Source organism: Cydia splendana, chromosome Z (assembly GCF_910591565.1).
Source record: "Cydia splendana chromosome Z, ilCydSple1.2, whole genome shotgun sequence".
Taxonomy (NCBI): domain Eukaryota; kingdom Metazoa; phylum Arthropoda; class Insecta; order Lepidoptera; family Tortricidae; genus Cydia; species Cydia splendana.
The window spans coordinates 4,410,902-4,434,735 of record NC_085987.1 but is presented as its reverse complement, the minus strand read 5'-3'; the positions used below and the strand labels follow the sequence as shown (position 1 = coordinate 4,434,735).

The 23,834-nt window shown below is 36.2% G+C and overlaps 1 protein-coding gene across 1 annotated transcript in view; it reads right to left on the bottom strand.

The window, feature by feature from the left end:
• The window catches only part of LOC134804278 (uncharacterized), a 102,289-nt gene extending 93,411 nt beyond the window's left edge, over positions 1-8,878 (bottom strand). The window contains exon 1 of the mRNA XM_063777272.1: positions 8,632-8,878. Coding sequence (XP_063633342.1) covers positions 8,632-8,695 — 64 coding nt within the window. The 5' untranslated portion in view covers positions 8,696-8,878. The remainder of the gene's footprint in view (positions 1-8,631) is intronic.
• Between the last annotated feature and the right edge of the window lie 14,956 nt (positions 8,879-23,834).

Below are 23,834 nucleotides of genomic sequence, written 5' to 3'. Positions count from 1 at the left end.
TCTGTCTTGCCTTAGCCGGCCATCCAGAATGGAGTTGCGAGAGCTGCGTTCTCGAGGGTGGAAGTGGCTACATAAGTGGCGAGTTGGTTATATGTTTAAAGGCCAGTGATACCTCTCTTCCCTCAGCCCCTACACCCTTGAGCCATCCTGTCGCTTTTTGTGGGGGCCCATATTGTGGAGGCGGGTAAAAATACAAAAGGGTATTTTCCTACTAGTCAAATCAGTTACTTTTTTAGAACTGTCAAAACGATTTGCTAATATGGAATTTATATGAAATATTATATAGGTCTATGATATGAAACATTACATCGTGACGTAGTCACGGTCAACTCTCCTACTTTTTATATTTCTATCCGATTTATTAAATAGAACTTGTGTTTAAAATACCTCCTGTGTTTTTCTAATAATTATCTGGGGCTTTATTTCATGTATGGTGTAAAATAATTTATTTTAAATACAGTATAATACCCTATTCCTAGAACATTCTTAATTTAATTAATTGTTTTGTTGACTGCTAAGCTTTTGAAGTGATATTATTTTCTTAATTAGGTACCGCTAGTCAGCTTAGAATGTTTTTATTATCAGAAAGACAATATTTATGACGTAAGTATTGGTAGAGATTAAGATTATAAATAATCCTGCCTTCTTCTTAAAAAAATAATATAAGTAGACGCTGTAGATTTTTTATAAATATTATTAAAGCTTAATTTAAGTAGTAGAGTCTCGGCCCTCATAGAGAAACTTCAGAAAAAGATTAGGAGCGCAAATGTAAGGTTGTGTGTATACCTGCTTGAGTTTACGGTAATAGCATTAATAAATTAGAAATTGCGTTAAGGGGCCCACTGATTAACAGTCCGCCGGACGGTATCGGCCTGTCAGTTGTTCGGAACTGTCAAAATTTTGTTCTAACTGACAGGCCGATACCGTCCGGCGGACTGTTAATCAGTGGGCCCCTTTATTGTTACATATTTGCTGGGACTTATTTTTCAAAAGTGTTTTTCAATAAAAATACCCACTCTAGACACCGACGCTCAAAAGACGATAGGGTGGGGTGTGGGGGTCCCAAAGAGAAAAAAAAGGGCATACTATACATTTTATAAGTATGTAGATTTGCAAATATACGTACATAACATTCGCTTGGCGAGCAGATGTTAATAAAAACAATATTTAATCCAAAAGTGAAGGTATCATTAGTTATTCCCATCTTAACCCTTTATAAGGCCCCAGTTATACAGATATGCTACGTGAAAGTTAAATACTCTACCATGTTTGTAATGCACTGGGGAACACATCTACGGCAAAAAAAAAACGAAATCATTAAGAAAAACATGTGGCCAATATATGCACTCAGCCTGTTAGTGCACTTGAGTTTTCAGATGATCTGTTTCCAATACACCTATTCATTGACATTGACATGACAAACATAAGGTGCTTTGTCATAACTGCCATGTACGTAATACCATGCTAAAAGTTCTAATTACAATACTTATTGATATATTATAGCATGTAACCTTTTATAATTTTATTAATCTTAAGTGGCAAATGATACACTTTCCTGACACTACAAACAATAGTACAGTTATTGCAATTCACGATGGAGAGTGGATTTATCAAAATTAGACCTTGTCATCATACCAATAAGAGTCTCGCCACTCGCCATCGTGAATTGCAAGAGCTATAATTCAAATTATTAGATACAGCGACGTGTATATTTTTAATAGTATAATGGAAACAATGACGATAGCTTGCTTCCCTTGACAGGCATAGTGCATAAATTGACCACATACTATAGATTAATTAATTACACTAAAATTAAATACTGACCGAAAAAGTATGAATGAGGAAAGAAAGCCTGATATATTCGCTATATAATACCATTATAGTTAAATAAAAAAGAGGATGTTCTTCTCCGAAAATGTTTATTAACTAAGTGGTTTTCAAATCGTCTCTGCCTTATAAAGGGTTAAGAGTTGATGTTGATTTGTGTGTTCATAACAAATATTTGTTCCTGAGTTATGGATTTTTTCTATGTATATAAGTATTTATATATATGTGTATATTATACAGGGTGGAACATTTCTAGAGACTAAGCTAAAAGGATAGTGTTATCTAAGTGATCTACAATCGAGTTATTATAATCGTAAAGCTGGATTAAAAAGTTAAACAAAATCAATAAAATGAAGTATTTTTATAGCAGTGACAACCCTACAAAGTTATTTACATTTTAAATTGACACATGTCATGTCATACAATAGGATCTACTTGCTAGGGTTGAAACATACAGATTTTTGCACTAATGTTTAACAAACTGTATCTCAAAAACGGTTAGAAATATTAACGTGATTAATTAGTGAAAAATAAAGTACGTAGCCTCAACAATACCCCGTTTGCGTAAAAGTCCTTCGTTCTGTTCCACCCGATATACATATATATCGTCGTCTAGTAAAATCTGTGTAAAATTGTCCTATCATATTTTTTTTATTTATTATTTATCGAGTACGAGTATGTATGTATAATACACAAAATACCTTAAAAGTCACTTTTGCAGCTGAGTGTACATATTCCGATATTGTTAAACGTCTTGGTCGCTCCAACAGTATGATGGCGACTGTACATAGAGAAAGATACAAATATTCCAAGATAGATCTCGACGCAACAAATATTACATTTCGGCCGCTCAGAGTACCACAGTAACAAGAAACTCTTGGTTCAGATAAATTTGCTAAGCTATAAATCAAATCAAATACTTAATTCACCAACCTCATATCTTTTCTAGGCTGTCCTACGTATACGAACCTTACTGAGTACGCAACAAGTTCGCTTTTACATTAACAAGAAAGCTACACAGGACCTTGTTGAAAGAAATAGACGCAACGTTTTATTCGTACAATGTAAGTACATTTTCGTCGGTCCTGGGCTAGTTCCCGACGCTTTAAAACCAATCGCCTCTTTGGTACCACCAGTGTATTTTCGTTTGCAGTTATTACGTCTCAGGGGGTCAGGCGTAAATTGGTTTTGCGAAGTCGAATGCTAACCTAAACTCTGTAAGCTATGTGAAGAATAAGATGTTCGGATATCCTGTAAGCCTACAGAGACCTTCGGGTTTCCTCGGGCGCGCTCGGAATTCGAAAACTCCAAGTTTATTTATCCAGGTGGTCAATTTAGGAACTAAAATATTTTCTAAGCAATTTTCGCCTGTGGCGTAGAAAGTGGCGCCGCGGTTGACGGCATGGAAAAGTTTGTAAGGACATAGACGATATGTGGGGAAAGGCTGAAAGGGTGTTCCAGTTATTTAATAATAGAAGACCGTTGCGCACATTTTATTAGATAATGATAAAACTGGCTGTCAACGATCCTTTGAACAACATGATCTTTCGTATTTAGGTACACCATTTATAATATTACTTTTAATATCTAAACACTAAAGTTAAAATACCAGAAAACATGATTGCAGAGATTGCCTCTTAAATTGCTTTACCTATGTAACAAGACAGTTTCTTAAATCAACCCTTAAGGGATCTCCTTAGGGAGGGGTAAAAACTTGTGGAAAATCTTGTAAGATTTCAAGACGAAGTTATGCAACATTTCAATTTGGACGGGGTGCCAAATCTTGCTAAAGGCTTTATAGATTTTTTTCAATTTTCTTGAAATTTAGAATTGGGTTTAATAATTAAGTCGAAACTCGAATTCTTTTTAGCTTGTAGCTCGAGTCTGTTTTAGAGGCTTGAGTCCTTTCAGAGGATGCTCGCTCTTTTAAAATCATCCTAATTCAATTATCTTCATGTAAAATTCATGGTTTAGGTACAAATACAATAATTTTTTTACTGGCACTTATTTAGATAAAACCTACAAAATTGTTAACGGAGTCTTTATTCGGATGCTCGACTCCTAGTAAATTGTGTTTAAAGGAGACTCGACTCGAGACAAGACGCGAAAGTATTTTTAACGCAGTCTAGTTCGTCAAATGTATACTCAAAAGATTCGAGTTCCTACCAACCAAACTATCAACACTACATGCAGGATACTGCATAATTGTTTTCCATCGTATTTTCTCGGAAACGTTCGTATTTGTCATGCTAATTCAGTCATCCTCAGCAGTTTTTGTACCGAGACTGACTAAAATAGCACGACACGCACTAGCGTGCGTGCACTATTTTGACATTTGTTAATATTACTTTGACATTTGTATATTACTTTTCTATTTAGTGTAAGTTTTTTGTGGTTTGTACATATATTAATAAGGAAAGGGTTGACTACGTCTGATCGGGACTACATACATGGTTATAAATACATTTTACACACCACCTATTCGGCATAGCCATAGTGGCACTTTTCTTCCCTGCTAGGAGGGATCAAAGTGGTACTTTTCTGTTATAGGACACATTTCTTTTTTCATTTTTACATACAATTTTTTTAGCTTAAATAGTGTTTTGATGCATAATAATTTCCTCATTTATTTATTTTTCATTTTCCTCATAGTTGATGTGAAAAGCAGTATGTGTCACACGGTATCAAAATTATTTCGTCTTGGGCGTTAACACTTGAATCCCTCATTACGCTCAGGATTCTACTTTAGAATCCCGAACGTAGTGAGTTAGCATTGTAGAATCCATCGCTTTATTCAGGATTCAATATACGCCCTTGACGGAAATATATCATTTTGATCCATGTAACACAAACTACTATTGTATGTACGGTAGAGGAATTTAATTTCTGTACCATTTCTTACCTTGTCACAGTGCCCACCTTGTATATAAATAAAATACATAAACATAAATACTTATTAGTTTTCAAATTATGGGTCAAACAAATTTTTACGTGATATTCTATTCTCGTATAAAATAATGTAGGTAATTATTTTGTTAAGTTTGCCACGCTAATACCTACGCTAATATTAGTCCTGTCCTGAAAAGGGCCGTTCTAAAAATAAATTTTTACTTAATGTTGGAAATACAGAGAGGCCCAACGTCCTATCTTTAGTACAATTATATTAAGAACGTCAACTTTTTCAAAAGATAATTAATCCTTATTAAACTAGAAAGCGGCGATTTAATCATCTCTTATTTATGTAAGATTAAGAATAATAATTCTTTTCTTTGTCACAAAAAGAGCACATATAATTAGATGAATGCTGAGCGTGAGCAATTGTCAAGGTCGATAAAAACAAAATCCAAACCCTATCAAATTGTCAAATCAGAATTGGCCTCCTGGATATCGTTTTAACGATATACAGGCCAATTCGGACGTACACTGACATCAATCCGATATTAGAATGATAATATTGATAATAAAATCATATCAGTTACTTTTCATTCGCGCGGGCGTCTCACTCGCACTAGTACGTCTGCAGCCAAGTCTGAGCGAATTGAACGCGTGAATCACAGCTAACTGATATGATTCTAATATCATTCTAATATCGGTTTAATGTAAAATTATTCCTTAATATTCGAGACATTTCTATTTTCATTTTTTGACGGTTTTATTGACCTTTGTATATATTACTATTTTGACATTTGTTAATATTACTCTGACATTTGTATATTATTTTTTTTATTGTACATATATGTATTTTGACATGTGTTTTTGATATTGAATTGAATTGTTGTCAGTGCACGTGCTAATTGGCCTGATAGTTAATGTCAAGTGCTACGCCGAGGCTACGCCAGATGATAGCCAGATGTGTGCTACGATCTGAATATCTGCTACGAGCTACGGCGTAGCGGATATTTTTTAAATAAATGACATGATTTCCCAAGAGTCATTTAGAAAAATATTAAGCACTCAGGGTTGCAGACATCAGGAATTTCTGTGACATTTTGGAATTTTCCTGAAAGACGGAGGACGAAGTTAGGTGCCAGAAAACAAAAGTTAAAGTCGACACAAATATCTAAATTATACAAATTTAGGCATAAAAATATATAAACGAACTTTTAATATATCAATCGGATTGTGGTACGCCAGGGGCTAGAATCACTCACTCGTCCGATTTATGAAAAAGGCGTGGTTTCAACGTTTCTTGAAGTCTAAGAATACCTCTAAGTACAAAGATCAGAAGTCAAACTGCGGTCTAATAAATATGCATAATGTTCTAGAGGCTCTGCAAGTCTGCACTATTTATTTTCGTTAGTCCCCGCGTTACAAATTCAATTCTTATTTTGAACTCTTATAGAAATAAAAGAAAGTTCCAAATTCAAGAATAGGTACATAAATCGGTTTTGGGTCTTACTAAGGTCTACTAATACCTATGTTATGTGGGCCATTTTATTTAAAGTTGTCCCCTACACTTTTTTTTTCAAAATTGGGATTTTTTATGTTATTTCTACTCATAATCACGAGCTCTTTCTATCCTAATAGGAGAAAAAAAGTGTCCCAAGGTTTTTTTCCCATTCCGTTACCATTTTTTCATAGACTTTGTATGGCGGTTACGGAATGAAAAGATCGAAAAATGTATGGAAATCTTGGGACACTTTTTTTCTCCTAAGAGCTCATGATTCTGAGTAGAAATAATAAAATGGCCTAAGTACTTAAGTCCGAATGCAATAGTTATATAAACTAGTTATTGTCCAGACGGCGAGTACATATTAGCAATCCTATGCAATTATATTACTATATACTATATCAGAAAAGCCATTCTATGCAGCCTTCGACCATAAAGACGAATTTTACGACCACGAGAAATGAATGAATTTTACACTAAACACCAAATAAAATTTCAGTAAATAAAAATGTGCTTACGGACCTTTTCGTAATGATGCTATAAAGTAGAGGATTATAGTCTAAAGTAGGAGGCTAGGGAGGGTAAAGATATATAACATTTTTTGGACATAATCTCCTTATAATTCATACAATAATTCAGTTGATTTATTTTATTTAGCTTTAAATATTGAATTTATTAAAATCTTTCACAAATGTAGCAGCGACCTCTGGTACAGTCAGCAGCAGAAGTTGCTAAGCGGGCGAGGTGTTCAAAATGATCTTGACGCGACTTTATTGTTAAGAGAATAAGAGCGTGTCTGTAGTATAATGAGTAAAAGCAGGTACCTTGTAATTGTTCTAGACATACCTTTTTCAGTATAAAAAACTGTATTGAACACTCATGTAACATATATCCATTTATGCATTCTCTCGATGCTTTAAATTTTAAAAGAACGTACGTGATCCAACTTCACTGATAAATAATACGTTGTGTTTTACTTATTTTCCTCTTCGCAAAGACTTTTGTATTTTTTCTTACTTTTTTAATGTTTACATTTATGAACCTCCAGGTCTATTTTTATATATTTTTGTAAGTTTTTATGTATGACAGTACGTGTTCTGAACAATAATTAAATAAATATTTAATTGGGCCTTATTAGGGTTAATACGGTTAAACCGGATGGATAAATTTCTCTTTTTGAAAGTAGGCCACATTTCCTGTACTTGACATGGCACTGAAGTACGAACACCTAGGTAAAGCGTGGCGTAATACTTAAAATTATGACGATTAAATTTAAAGAAATTTACGATTGTTGAAAATTACAGCTGAACTCTTTTTTTGAACGACAATTTATTTAAACCAGAATTAGGAGTAACTACGAGTGCCTGAAATTAAAAAAGCGTTTTTTTTATATTTTGGTTACAACTTTGTGCCAAAAGTGTGTACCTATTCTAAGTCTCTTTAGAAAGAGAAACAATTATGTTTCTTATTTCTTTTCCATTGTAGCCGCAGTTTTTATAAAGCTAACATTTATTTCTACTCGATATTAAAATTATCTACCTACCTGATCAAAAGTGAGGAACACAATTTGCCCAATTTTAAGTGTGAGTTTTGATTTTAATTTGCGACTAGTATGTTTTCTAACTCTCTGAAGAGAAAATATGTTTTAATAAGTATCTCTCTTGAAAACATAACCGGAAAAGTGCGGGTCGGACTCGCCCACTGAGGGTTCCGTACTTTTTAGTATTTGTTGTTATAGCGGCGATAGAAATACATCATCTGTGAAAATTTCAACTGTCTAGCTATCACGGTTCATGAGATACAGCCTGATGACAGACAGACAGACGGACAGTGAAATCTTAGTAGTAGGGTCCCGTTTATACCCTTTGGGTACGGAACCCTAAAAACTACATGTTTGCGTTTATACACTGACAAAAAAAGGACAGTGAAGTTGATAAGCGAATACCGGAGTGGTGAGGTTGGTGCGGGCCTATTAAAAATAGCAATGAAATCAATTTGATAAATGCTTTCCGGCGATCCAATAAAAACAAATTAAAATCCGGAACGAATGGTGGAAGAGTCAAAAATAATCAGTTACTCCTGCAAAGCTCTGAAAATATCAAAATATACGTTCGCGTCCATAATGCATTTGCAAACAAAATAAATACATCCACAGTTGCACTAAAAGGTTTAAATTTATCCAACGAAACTCAGTTTAACAAAACTTAACGTAATACCTTTCCGATATGGACATGCCTAAAAAGGCATTAAAAAAAACTATCTACTGGAATTAAACAAATCTCATCGCCGAGCGTTTTAAATTCAAAATTTTAAAACATCAAAAGCCGCGCTATTTCGAAAATGGAAATCGCTTGCTGCGGGTAAAGTTTAATTTGAAGTAAAATTCAACATAGCAATTTGTCGCAACGACTTACCATGGTATCCTGAACACTGTGTGAAACAATCCCAAACACGTTTGACATTTTCACCACGAGGCATCACTTAAGCCCTTAAAAAACAAAACACGAGAAGTCAGTCACTTTAGAAATTTAAAAAAAAAACAGTCATTCAAACGGTATCGTTCCAAATTTGAAGCAGCGGTTTCGGACGCTTAGGATAAAACCGCAGGTTTTGAATTTTCTCTCATAGGATTAATTCGGGTTGCGACGGCGTTTGGGAACGGGTGTCCCTCTCGCCGGTCGCCCCGTGACTGTGGATCGGCGAAGACAGAACAGAGTAGTACCTGTTACTTAATAATATGGGGTTGGCGCCTGCGTGCGAAGTTGGATCCGTCTCCATACGATTTGCACTGATAGGCGGCAACCAGCATTCAAACCTCAAGTAAAATTTCGAGGGTCAAGGTTCAGCTGAACTACGGTCCTAGCGCTACGTCGTAGCCGATGACATGGGTTTCCCGGTATATAGCGAAAATGGTTCGGGGAGGTAAAACGACAACGTGTCGTGATTAGCGCTGAATGGGTTAAGAAACATATTTTTCGCACAAGGTTCTCAATTTAGGACATTTATTAGGACTTCAGGATTTCTCGGATTTCTTTCTCTTCAACTTCTACTACATAAATTATGTCTTACAAAAATTAACATTTCTGTCTTCTTTAGATCGGCAATTTCACAAAAATAGCAATGGCACCCTCTGTTACTTTCTCGTGTCAAATAGGGTCCGAGCCGTGAGCATTAATTTTTTAAAGGCTACAAATATAATGACCACCAAAAAATACTTTGGTACCCTAAATAAAAAAATTATGCTTACCAAAAAAAAAATAATGAACACCAAAAAAATAAGACCTAAAATTACAAAGGTACCACAGTTTTAATTACGACTACACTTCAAATTGTATTCAAATACCAAATATATTGAACCATCACCAAAAATCATTAATGATCACCAAATCTTGAAGACCAAATTAATGCGATATTTTCACCTAAATAAACCACTATGATTACCAAAAAATGTATACATTAAATTACCAAATAAAGTAAAATGATGCCAAAATTACTAGCCCCTCCCGCTCAACCCCCCGTACCCCGCACCGCATACCTACCTAACCTAACCTACTTTTCTAGTAGCATACTGAAATGCTAGTTACTAGAAAAGTAGGTTAGGTTAGGTTTCAACTGCTATCAGTTAAGTGGGTTAGGTTAGCACCGCGACCCTGGTTTAAAATGCGACCTTTATAGAAACGAAATGCAACTAGAAAAGTAGGCTAGGTGGGAAATATATGTTTATTACTCATACATCATTCTTAAATATAAAATATTATTAATCAATTAAATTGTCAAATCACAAAATACCTACAAATACAAATGCATTTCAACACATCTAAATTTAACCTTATAAAATAACTTACAATTAAATAAAAACTAAATTACAACTAACACAAATAGTCCCCCAGATCCGATCCCTGCGGAAGGGTGCCCATAATGCTGGCTACATTCCCCAAGGCTAGGTTAGGTTTGAACTAGAGCTCCCGATACACGTGTTACACGCTGACACGGGTACCCGTGTTCTTAAGCCCGCCGGGCTTAAGAACCCGAACTACACGAACCCGCCCGGATTCGGAAACGTTTACACGGGTACCCGTGTACACGGGTACACGGATACACGAAATAACGGATCTTATTTACCCGCCGGTTCGACCCTTCACTCTCGTGTAGCGGAGATTCGTGCTATGAAGACATACGATTGAATATGTGGAAGGTTAGGAAGATTCGATTACCTACTTTGCAGTTTTACTGGATTGATTTGTAATGTCAATAATATGTAGGTAAGTACAATTTGTTTCAATAATCATAAGATTAAAATTAACAATATCTCAGTAACCGTTGACTTCATTGTTGGTATTTCAGTTTCTTCATTGATGTAGTTTTTTGATAATTAAAGTAAACCTAAATACCACCACCACCATGTTACCATTTGTTGGGACGTCAGTCTTTCCGTGACCACAGCTGGTGAAACTCAGCTGAAACGTCGGAATTAAAGGTAAAAACAATGAAATTATATCGCGGTAGACCCGTTTGTGTAATTAAATATGTGTACAAAACGCGAGAGTTTAAAGTGTTATATAAACCTAAATGATTATTTAATACAAAAGTAGATAGTTATGCTTATGCTTACTGAAACCAGAGTTGGGCATTATTCGAATCATTTTTAATCTAAATAATTATGGTGAGATTAATATTCGCGAATAAACCATTCGTTTAGAATTTCGAATAAGAAATGAATTATTCGAATAAATTACACGAAGGATTTTTGTAATACACACTCAGATGGCAAATCTGAATAGGTATGCAACTGCAGCGTATTTTAGAGCCAAGGAAAATTTTGGGAAAGGCCCCAACTGACCGTCGCCATCCATGGTGGGGACAAATGGGAATTGTTTATATGCAGCGCCTATTCCCATTTGTTCCCGGCCGGGACAAGTGAGAATACATCCGATATTTGTGTAAAATATTATTATGTAGGGTCTACCCATATGTTCCCCGCGGAGATAAATGGGAATTCACCCATTATTGGTAATTATTAGTAATATGGGAATACACCAATAATGGGTGCATTATTGGTGTATTCCCATTTGTCTCCAATTCACGTGACCTACGCCATGCACGAGGCGGGGACAAATGGGAATGTTTATATAAATTTTGGTGTTCCCATTTGTCCCCGATATTGGCGTTGCCATTTGTCCCCACCTCAAAAGATTTCTATGCAGCGTCTTTCCCCATAAGTTTCTCGCGGGAACAAATGGGAATACACTCTTTATTGGTGTATTCCTATTTGTTCCTGCCCTACGTGACCGCCGCCATACGTGAGGCGGAGACAAATGGGTACGATTTATATGCAGCACCTATTCCATCAGTTCCCGACGTAGACAAATGGGAATACATCCGAAAATTGTGTTCCCAATTATCCCCACCCCAATAAGGTGGGGAAAAATGGAAAATATTTTTATGCAGGGTCTTCACATATGTTCCCCGCGGAGACAAATGGGAATTCGACCATTATTGGTAATGACGGGTGCATTATTTGTGTATTCCCATTTGTCCCCGATTCACGTGACCTACACCATACATGAGGCGGGCACAAATGTGCATGTTGTATATGAGTTTTATGTTCCCATTTGTCCCCGATATTGGTGTTCCCGTTTGTCCCCGAGGCGGAGACAAATGGGTACGATTTATATGCAGCACCTATTCCATCAGTTCCCGACGTAGACTAATGGGAATACATCCGAAAATTGTGTTCCCAATTATCCCCACCCCAATAAGGTGGAGAAAAATGGAAAATATTTCTATGCAGGGTCTTCACATATATTCCCCGCGGAGACAAATGGGAATTCACCCATTATTGGTAATGATGGGTGCATTATTGGTGTATTCCCATTTGTCCCCGATTCACGTGAACTACGCCATACATGAGGCGGGGACAAATGGGAATGTTTTATATGAGTTTTGGTGTTCCCATTTGTCCCCGATATTGGTGTTCCCATTTGGTGCCGATACAAAAGATTTCTATGCAGCGTCTTTTCCCAAATGTCTCTCGCGGCGTGGACAAATAGGAATTCTTCCGAAAATGGTGTGTTCCCATTTGTCCCCACACCAATAAGGAGGGTACAGATGGGAAATATTTATATGCAAATCCTATCACTTCTGTACCCGGCGGGGACAAATGGGAATACATCCGAAAATGGTGTGTTCCCTTTTGTCCTTACAAAAATAAGGTGGGAACAAATGGGAAATATTTATATGCGGCTTCTTTTCCTATATGTTCCCCGCGGGGACAAATGGGCATACACCCATTATTGGTTATAATGGGTGCATTATTGTTGTAATCCCATTTGTCCCCTATCCACGTGACCTACGCCATACATGAGGGACAAATGGAAATGTTTTATATGCAGCGCCTATTCCCATCGGGGAACAATAAGAATACACCCGTTAATGGTGTGTTCCTATTTGTTCCTGCTTCAATGAAGTGGGGACAAATGGGAAAGATTGTTTGTCTTTTCCCACATGTTCCCGAAGGGGACAAACTGGAATACCCCCATTATTGGTGTATTTCCAGTTGTTCTCGCCCCACGTGACCGCCAATACATGAGGCGTATTCCCAGTTTCCACACCTCAAATCAACCAACCAGATAAACCGATAGAAAACATTTTCTTTTTACTATCGGGATATAAAACAGCTAAATAGTTATTTTGTAAGCTAACTATTCGACAATATTATTCGCAAATAATTTATTCGTGGGCTATTTTATTCGCCGAATAAATTATTCGCGAATGAATTGAACACGAATGATCATTCGAAAAAATTATTCGTCATTCGCGAATGATTTGGTAATTCTCATTCGTAATTCGTCATTCAAATGAATTTTGCCCATCTCTGACTGAAACTACCACGAACGGAATATGTTATATTTTCCTTTAACAAAATCGCATTTTGCTCACTGTTAGCAAAGTACCCTTGTTCGAGCTGCTGAGGTGAAAAATAAATTAAATTGGTACAACACATATCAATCACATAGAACATCCATATATACATTACTACAATCTCCGCTACACGCCAAGGACGGGTTAGGCCCGCGTGTATTTAAGGTCCGTTTCGCCGTGTACACGGGTACACGGGTACCCGGATACACGGATCTTAATTACACGTGTGCACGACTACACGTGTAGAACGGGTCAGAAAACCGTGTACGTGTAGTTCGGAAACGGGTACCGAACACGTGTACACGAAACCCGGACACGACCGCGAGCCCTAGTTTGAACTGCGACCATTACATAAAAGAAATGCTACTAGAAAAGTGGGTTAGGTTAGGTTTGAACTGCGACCCTTACAGAAACGAAATGCAACTAGAAAAGTAGGCTAGGTTAGGTTTGAACTGCGACCATTACAGAAAAGAAATGCTACTAGAAAAGTGGGTTAGGCTAGGTTTGAACTGCGACCCTTACGGAAACGAAATGCTACTAGAAAAGTGGGTTAGGTTAGGTTTGAACTGCGACCCTTACAGAAAAGAAATGCTACTAGAAAAGTGGCTTAGGTTAGGTTTGAACTGCGACCCTTACGGAAACGAAATGTTACTAGAAAAGTGGGTTAGGTTAGGTTTGAACTGCGTCCCTTACGGAAACGAAATGCTACAAGAAAAGTGGGTTAGGTTAGGTTTGAACTGCGACCCTTCCAGAAAAGAAATGCTACTAGAGAAGTGGGTTGGGTTAGGTTTGAACTGCGACTCTTACAGAAAAGAAATGCTACTAGAAAAGTGGGTTAGGCTAGGTTTGAACTTACGGAAACGAAATGCTACAGGAAAAATGGGTTAGGTTAGGTTTGAACTGCGACCCTTTCAGAAAAGAAGTGCTACTAGAAAAGTGGGTTGGGTTAGGTTTGAACTGCGACCCTTACAGAAAAGAAATGCTACTAGAAAAGTGGGTTAGGCTAGGTTTGAACTGCGACCCTTACAGAAAAGAAATGCTACTGGAAAAGTGGGTTAGGCTAGGTTTGAACTGCGACCCTTACAGAAAAGAAATGCTACTAGAAAAGTGAGTTAGGTTAGGTTAGAACTGCGACTCTTACGGAAACGAAATGCTTCAAGAAAAGTGGCTTAGATTAGGTTTGAACTGCGACCCTTACAGAAAAGAAATGCTAGTAGAAAAGTGGGTTAGGTTAGGTTAGAACTGCGACTGTAACAGAAATAAAATGCTTCTAGAAAATTGGGTTAGGTTAGGTTTGAACTGCGACCCTTTTGGTGGTCACTGGTCATTTACTATTTTTGGGTTTACAATGATTATTTTGGAGTCATTTGCTTTAATAGGATAGCAAGATTTAAAAATTCGGTTATAATTTTACCTTAAAATGGAGTTCTAATTTTGGTGGTCATTTACTGTTTTTGGGTTTACATTTACAATGATTATTTTGATGTCATTTTATTTAATAGGATAGCAAGATTTGGTTATCATTTCACATTAAAATGGGGTTTGAAATTTGGTAATCATTTACAATTTTTGGGTTAATAATGATTAATTTGGTGTCATTTCCTTTAATAGAATAGTAAAATGTAATAAAATTGGTAATCATTTCACATTAAAATGGTGTTATAATTTTGGTGATCATTCATTTATTATTTTAGGGTGGTAAAGTAGATTTTTTTGGTATTAAATTTTACTAAATCTGGTGATCAGTTAAATAGCAGCCTTTTTTAAATGATTTGGATGTGAATTTTATTCTTCATATTACATTATCTGTCACGTCAACGTCTGTGCCAGCATAGAGAAATATAGTAAGAATAGAGTGCTCACTCCATACATCAGTTTTGGTACCAAAACCAGGGGTGCGAAACTCCTGACTTCGGTCAAACTCGGCTCTGCTCGGCTCGGCATTGCTCCGAGCAATTATTAGGGTTGGCACCACTTGACTTCCTTTTGCGTGCACGACCACAGATAAGATAATCACTTGATTTTTGACAACCCTAAATAGCCGAAAGGGATAGTGTCACATATTAGAAAGGGCCAGCATGATTCGACCCTGAACCGCTGTCAAACTTCGTTTTTGTAGGAAGTTTCCTTTCTGTACTAATTAATTATTCTGTGCCAAAACGACTATTATTTTCGCAGTCGACATCTAGCATCGAGTAGCGGAATTATCAGTACCGCTACTTGATACTAGAATTCTCTAGTGTCGCGACGCACGAAAACTGTATTGAACAACTATTTACAACTAATATTAAAAGCAGAAGGAGTTGAAAATAGAGTTCCGGTAAATCCGGTTATTATATTAGCTGAAAATTGTTTAGCATTAGACTTTTCAGTCGGTGCAACATCTATTGTCAAATAGCAGTACTGATAATTCCGCTACTCGATGCTAGATGTCGACTACGAAAATAATAATCTTTTTGGTAAACTGAAGTATAGAGGGAGCACTCTATGTATTTTTTCTCTATGGTGCCAGTTAACTTTGTCAGTTTTATCACTTTTATCGCTGACAGTATACGTTTCTTTCCACAGACAACTAATACTCATCGAGACAGTTCTAACCAAGTTCTACATAACAACCCCAAACCATGAATCTAGTATATAACTGGATCAGGCATGATGGGTGGGGGGAAATAACCGAACAGGATAGTCTTATTATAGGTATTTATATATCTTTCAGTAGGAGTAGCAGCGAAAGAGCTATTATTGTTTGTCTTTGTCACAGTCTCACATTTTTTTTATTCCCCACCGTAAATTTAGTATGGATTATGGTGGGCAACAAATAAATTCGACCAATCATAGTGTCGCATTGCGTATGTTTTGTCCCTCACGGAGGCACGCGTATAGCACTTCTTCAGATCCTACCTTCTATGCCCCAACACTATTACTTTGCGTTGTTTTATCAGAGAGTTCCCAATGCCACCTCCTGTCTCCATCCTCAGATCAGCTCCATGTCATCATAATACATATTGCATTGTCATTCGATTTACACATGTATGCAAAATTTCAGCTCAATCGAAAAATCGGGAAGTGGGTCAAAGGATGATGTTCCGCTCCCATACAAGTTTGGCCCAACACTCGCTAAACATGGGTGGTAGGTATATTGTTAGGCTCCAAACATAAAATCAAAGTCCCGGTAGTTATTAGAAATTCACGGACACTTCACAGAACATTAAGTAAACATATTTACTTCAATTCCAGAGAGAGAAGAAATATTCGATAAGTATATTCGATAAGTAACTCATTCCAAAAAAGAATGTTTCAAAAACAAATGTTTGCCTAAAAGGCACTTACTTAATAATAAACTTAATTTATTTCAAAGAAGTTAGAATTCCTATTTTGTAGGTTTATCATACCTATACGTAATTTATAAAAAAAAATTTAGATATATATTTTTCCCTTTATTTTAATGTATTTTTAAGTTTTAACCTATTTTCGTGTTATTCATACCCTGATATCAAATAAGGTTGCTCTTCTAGATTTCACACAATACTATCAAATAAATATGTAATAATTAATATGAAAACACAATCCATAGCGACTCTATTCGTTCCGTATTCGTTCGCTATTCACTTTTGACGTAAGTCATTTGGGTATGTTACAATTAAAGTCATTGGAATAAACAGTTTTTACTGTATCGCAGTTCTTTTTGCAATTTTGATACTTAGTGCTTAAAACAGTACCTATGTCGTTAGTGGTATGAATGTTTTTCTTTGAAGTGAGCGTTATTAGCATCAACAGGAACATCGTAGAAAAGTATTTTGCTGCCATACTTTTTTGTTTGGCTCTGGACGTCCATTTATGAAATGTCATTGATTCTATGTAATGGCGTGGGATGTGTTGATTTGGTTTAATTACTCTTTAACTTATTTTCTTTACTAAGAAGTGTCCGTTGGAATCTAATATATGTTTGAGATTGTAAGAAATATGATTAAATTTATCGTATATACAGGGTGGAAAGATAAGTCGGGCCCTGGAGGGAAACTACCTTAACCCCTTAAGCTGGCTCATTTTACATAAGGGAGACATTCCTTTATTTTTAAAAAGAAACGAAACTGCATTCAAAGTATTTTTCTTTTTTTCTTCAATTTGGCTTCTCTAAAAAAATCTTGAGTACTAAATATTAGATTTTATGGATATTTTGTACGACAGACGTGTGTAAGACCTAATGTTTCTTGGAGAAATGTTATCATTAACATTAACTGTATCGACTAGTAGAATAAAATTGCGAGTGTTTATTTTTTTTAATTTTTAGTCGGTTCGAGTCCCGGGCGAGGCAAGCGAGTTTTAGAAAATCTTTGAATGCAGTTTTGTTTCTTTTTAAAAATAAAGGAATGTCTCCTTTAAGTAAAATGAGCCACCTTAAGGATTTAAGGTAGTTTCCCTCCAGGGCCCGACTTATCTTTCCACCCTGTATAGCATGCTTATCGAATTGTAGGCCAAATTCGGCATGATCCTTTAGGTTTCAGCTCTATAGTTAGTCCACGAAATGTCTGCAACGATTTTGATAGCACACGCCGTCCAAGTGTTATTGATACGTCGTAACTTCTTAGAAGTTTGACGTTTAAAATAACACTGGCACTACGTGTGCAATCAAAATCATTGCAGACTTGTCTTGGTCTAACCAATCCCTAAGACAACCATATGCGGTCTCCCCTACATTTTAGATTTCATCTACTCTCAATAGTCCTTGCACTCTGGCAGCGCGTGCGTCACATGACACGAGCAAGGACTATTGAAAGGGCATCTACGTGTTGGCTTCGACTCCGCACACGCCCCCCAAATGTGAAATTGCATACATACACATATTTAATTACACAAACGGGTCTACCGCGATATAATTTCATTGTTTTTACCTTTAATTCCGACGTTTCAGCTGAGTTGCACCAGCTGTGGTCACGGTAGACCCGTTTGTGTAATTAAATATGTGTACAAAACGCGAGAGTTTAAAGTGTTATATTGCATACATCATACAATTTTAATTAATTAATTAATTACACTCTATTTCGATGGACTATGACGCCGACACTGAAAAGACGCTAGTGTGGGATGGCCCTAATATTCACTATAGGAGGCTTATCTAAAAATATCCCTTAATGATTTAGCAATTAAAGTCGGTAAAGGCGAAATAAAAATTTATATAATTATAATAGGTACCTGTTTATATCGTTATTTTTAAGATAAATATACTAGTTGCAACAATAGATTAAATTAAAGGATGACTCACGCTAGGGCCGGGACCGGGCCGGAGCTTCAGGCGCTTCGTATTCTATGGAAAGCACCACGTGATCACCGATCAGCCGTCATAGAAAATGCCATGTCGGGCGCCTCCGCCCGGGCACGGCCCGGTCTAGCGTGAGTCATCCTTTAATCGCCAGTAATCCCTCTTTAAGCTTCAGCTTTCCGAATATAATCGAATATAATCCCTTTCAAGAACACTAACGTTTTTCATAAACAATCACTAATTGGTAGCAGTTACGTCCAGTCTTTATAGTGCTAGGCGGTACTCCAAAAAACGCTGCAATTTGTGTTAAAAGCATGAAAATCGGTACGATTGATCTTAAGACCATTTGATTAATTTGTCCCGTAGCACCCAAAAAAAAACGGGGGAGGAGTTATGACGTCATCTTTTTTTTGTATAGGATTTTTTTTTGTTCTGAAACCTTTCGTGTGTAGTATTAAATAAAAGGGCTTTTTGAACCGATTCTAAAAATATATCACATCATTACATTTCAATCACTTTTTAAAAATTAGAATAAAAATAATTTTCAAAATATATCAAGTTTGGGCTTCTCCAGATACGATTCAATATTTTTTGTAAATATACCTCAAATTATACCTAATACCCTCATATCTAACCCCAATAAAGCAAATTCGAAAATATTTACATTTAGTATTTTATTTTTCATTATTACAAAGTTTGATAATGCTCCTGTCGAATTACTCAATACGAGTATAATGTCATTCGGGTAAAATAAGAGTATTGAAACTTGGTTTACATGTTCCTTTGATTATATCTAAGCTTTAAGTAAGAAAAAAAAATTGATGGGTGGGGGGTGAGCTCGAGGAAAGGAGAGGGGAGCGGTAATGGTGAGTTTTTTCAGTTAATTCTTACATAGATTATTTTTATTACGACTTATAGATTCCGAAATATAAGCAACTTTCTGATAAAAACCGTTTCATATCAATGTTGTGCGTTCTTTTTAAAATATTTAATTGATAGATTGTTAGATCACAGTTTGTAATAATAAAAATAAAAAAAAATCTAATTGTATATATTTTCGAAGTTGCTTTCTTAGGGTTAGATATGAGGATAATAGGTATAATTAGAGGTACATTTAACAAAAAAAAATTGAATTGTATCATATCTGGAGAAGCCTAAACTTGGTATATTTTGAAAATTATTTTAATTTTAATTTTTAAAAAGTGATTGAAATGTAATGATGTGATATATTGTTAAAATCGGCTCAAAAAGCCCTTTTATTTAAAACTACACACGAAATTTCATATTTTCATATTTATTCATTCATATAACAATAAACATTGTGTTTGAAATTCTATTATAAATAACTTAACCTAAGTAAATCTTCTTCTTCTTCCTCGCGTTATCCCGGCATTTTGCCACGGCTCATGGGAGCCTGGGGTCCGCTTGACAACTGATCCCAAGAATTGACGTAGGCACTAGTTTTTACGAAAGCGACTGCCATCTGACCTTCCAACCCAGAGGGGAAACTAGGCCTTATTGGGATTAGTCCGGTTTCCTCGCGATGTTTTCCTTCACCGAAAAGCGACTGGTAAATATCAAATGATATTTCGTACATAAGTTCCGAAAAACTCATTGGTACGAGCTGGGGTTTGAACCCGCGACCTCCGGATTGCAAGTTGCACGCTCTTACCGCTAGGCTACCAGCGCTTGCCATTATATGACATTATAATAATTATATTTGCACGTGTACTTGTAATTATATGTTGATAATGAATAAGTTGACGATGAAATGTATGTAATTACTTAACCTAAGTAAACATTTTTAAATAATTTATTCATATATATAGTTCAAAAACAAGTCAAATATTTACATTAAATTATTAAAATTAGATCTTACATTAATCCATGCACATAATTTTAATTAATTACATACATTTCATCGTCAACTTATTCATTATCAACATATAATTACAAGTACACGTGCAAATATAATTATTATAATGTCATATCTATCGTATACAAAACTAGGTACGTGCATAACTAACTAATATCTTGTATCGTCCTACAATAAATATTCCTCTACTGAATAGAATCATTTCTTTAGTAGAAAAGCTTTTAATTTATTTTTATACAAGTTGGCATTTGTGAGCGACTTCAATTCAATTGGCAATTTATTCAATAAGATAATAGCCTGGTAACCTGCTGAGTGCTTAAATACCATGAGGTTTGATCTGACAGTCAGTGGCAAGTCCTTTCTTCTTGGAGCTAGACGAGCTTCCCGTTGCTCTTTGTTTTCAATCTCATTCAAGGACAGGTTAGGACAAGGACAAGGATAGGTTTCTGAACCATTTTTTTTTCCATACAAAAAAAAGATGACGTCATAATTCCTCTCCTTTTTTTATTTCTTTTTTGGTGCTATGGGTCAAATTGATTCAAATGGCCTAAAGATAAATCGTACCGAGTTTCATACCTTTAACACCATTTGCAGCATATTACTGAATTTCGGGGTGTACCGCTAACACTATATTAATAGCTTGTTTAAATCCAAGAAAACAATACGCCGCCTCGATATTATAAAACGATTAATATATCGATAAAATAAGTAACTGGACATATTTAGGGTTCCGTACCTAAAAAGGAAACTAGAACCCTTATTAGGATCACTTTGTAGTCCGTCTGTCTGTCCGTCAAGACCCTTTATCTCGGGAACGCGTGGAGGCATCGAGGTGAAATTAAACTCAAGTCTACAGTCCCCTGAAGCTGTAAAAAAAACGAACTTCTATGTTAGCGTAAAAAAAGATACGGCCGTTAATGCCGCAATAAACGAATATTTCGACACTCTCAAGGGAATCAAAATTTAAAGAGGAACTTCATATTGACCTAATAGAACTATCAAATTTGGCAAAAGTAATATCGTTTTACACTACAACTACTACAAGTGCCTACAGGGAAATATCTGAAAACTATAAATTTGTAATGGAAATAAGTTACATTTGTACCCTCGGTGAGCGACTCCGACTCGCACTTATCCAGTTTTTAAGTGAAAACTTCTCGGCGCTGAGCACTTTTTGAGGTGGGGAAAAAATGATAAACTCGAGACAGCGTAAGGCGTCTCTCCTCTCTTTCTACCGCACGGCGAAAATGTATGCCAGAGCCTGCTGTTTCATGTAGGCGGCGCAGGGCGCTTGCGTGACTTTATGTTATGTGATGTGACGGACAATGTTATTCACCAAAGAACTTTAGTCATAACGTATCATAATCAGGTCAATTATTTAAAACTGGACTTTTATATTAAGCAATAAAGCTCAATGTTCTAATCTTGTGCGGGCTGAAATACGAGGATCTCACAGTTACATTCTAACTTTATATCACTCCAATATAATTCAATAAAGCTACATCTTGATGAAATCGCTAATAAAAGTGAACTCTAGTACTGGTGAATAAAACTCAAAATATCATGACCAAATATATTTAGATGCGAGGTCTGCAAGGTAACTTTACAATTTCTATTCGAATTTTAAACAATTAACGCTACAAATTTAAGCTCACTGGCCAGCAATTCCGGAACTAAAGTTTTTCAATAGAAAGGAGGATGGGTCAATTATACATAGTGCTTAGTGCTGCAGACATTTTGGAGTAGTCATTGAGTTTTCACTTCTGTCGGCACTCCCGGAGTGCAACCCGTTGTTTTTTTATCACGTGTCTTACGTATTCAATAATTTAAGGGCGGAGAGAGGTCGATCATGTCTTATTTTAGTCACATTTTATTCTTACAAGTGGGTGGGATAGTCTTGATCTTACAGCATATAGTAACTGGAGACGCCTTGGCTGTCATTTTCTATACAAAACAGTCTGCCGATTTTTGCGGAGGGGCACGTCAAATGTACCTGATTTCTACCTGATTTGTACGTAACGTACAAATAGCCATGTCAGATAAACGTCAGTCCATACGAAAGTTTGCACAATTGTGCAAAGTTTTCGGCAGAGGGGTAAGCTCTTAAATAGCGGGAAATGGTGTATAGAGACCGTGCGTGTTGGAGGGTCTGCCATCTCGTGACCTGAATCGAAAGCGATAACAATTATACCCTACACTAAACGATGGCACTATTTTGAATTTCCCAGGGATAATTAAGACCTAGCTAGATCGATTTTTCGACCCCGAAAACCCCTATATAGCAAATTTCATCGAAATCGTTAGAGCCGTTTTCGAGATCCCCGAAATATATATAATAAATAAACAAGAATTGCTCGTTTAAATGTATTAGATTAGGTAGATTATTTAGTAATATTCAATACTGTGGGCAGGGTATATAGATACTGTCAATTACTGGCCACTTTTTACGAACTGGCCACCTTATAGGTAAGTACCTACTATTAATGAATTCTGCTCACCAGAGAAAATCTAATTATTTAGGCGCCATTCGTTTATTAACCTATACGTAAAGAGTACGTCACCCATATCTAAGAAAAACTGGACAAGTGCGAGTCGGACTCGCCCACCGAGGGTTCCGTACTTTTTAGTATTTGTTGCCGCTAGCAACAGAAATACATCATCTGTGAAAATTTAAACTGTCTACTTGTCTCTATCACGGTTCATGTGATACAGCCTGGTGACAGACAGACGGACGGACGGGCAGTGGAGTCTTAGTAATAGGGTCCCGTTTTAACCCTCTGGGCACGGAACCCTAAAAAAAATAAGAATAGTGCTTTGGTTTTATTTTAAAGTCTTTTTTTATCATTCACCTTTATAATATAATATTTTAATTAGTCTAGAGGCTCAAATTTAAACCCACTCTGAAAGTGCATCTAATAATATGTAGGCGTTTTTTGTGATCTTACGTAAGAACTATCAAGACCTTAGAGCATTTAATAACGGGAGTCGCCATTAAAAGTATGTCAAACCTCTTGCGTGGCCTTACAGTATTTTGACCCTAGTGAGTATTATATTCTTTGATTTTGACATTGTCAACATGCGCACAGTACAGTTGAATCGCTCGCGGCACAATTCCTTTCCTGTGGGGTCATTTTTGAGCTCTGGTCAAACTTCTATAGGTACCTAGCTATCCTAGTACATTGCCGTGTTCACATTCATCTCAGTACACTCTGCAACTCCAAAACTTGACAGTTCTGAAAAGGGTGTATAAAGTGTACAGTCAGCGCTGTGTTCTTAATTATTATCAAATAATCAATAAATTATTCCATTCTACTTTAATTTCCAATTAAAAGTAAGCTAAAGGTAAGTGGTTAATCTGTGACGACCTAACGACATTTATAAGTTTATAACGTTCATTCATTACATTCGCTGGATAGAAAATCTAATCTAAGTAAGTACATAAAATACCATGAACCGGCTGAGCTTAATTCACTTAAAATAATAAGTACTTAAGTAGATTTCCGGCAAATATTTCCAACTTTGGTTTAATATTCTAATTCTCTTAAGTATATAAAAAATCA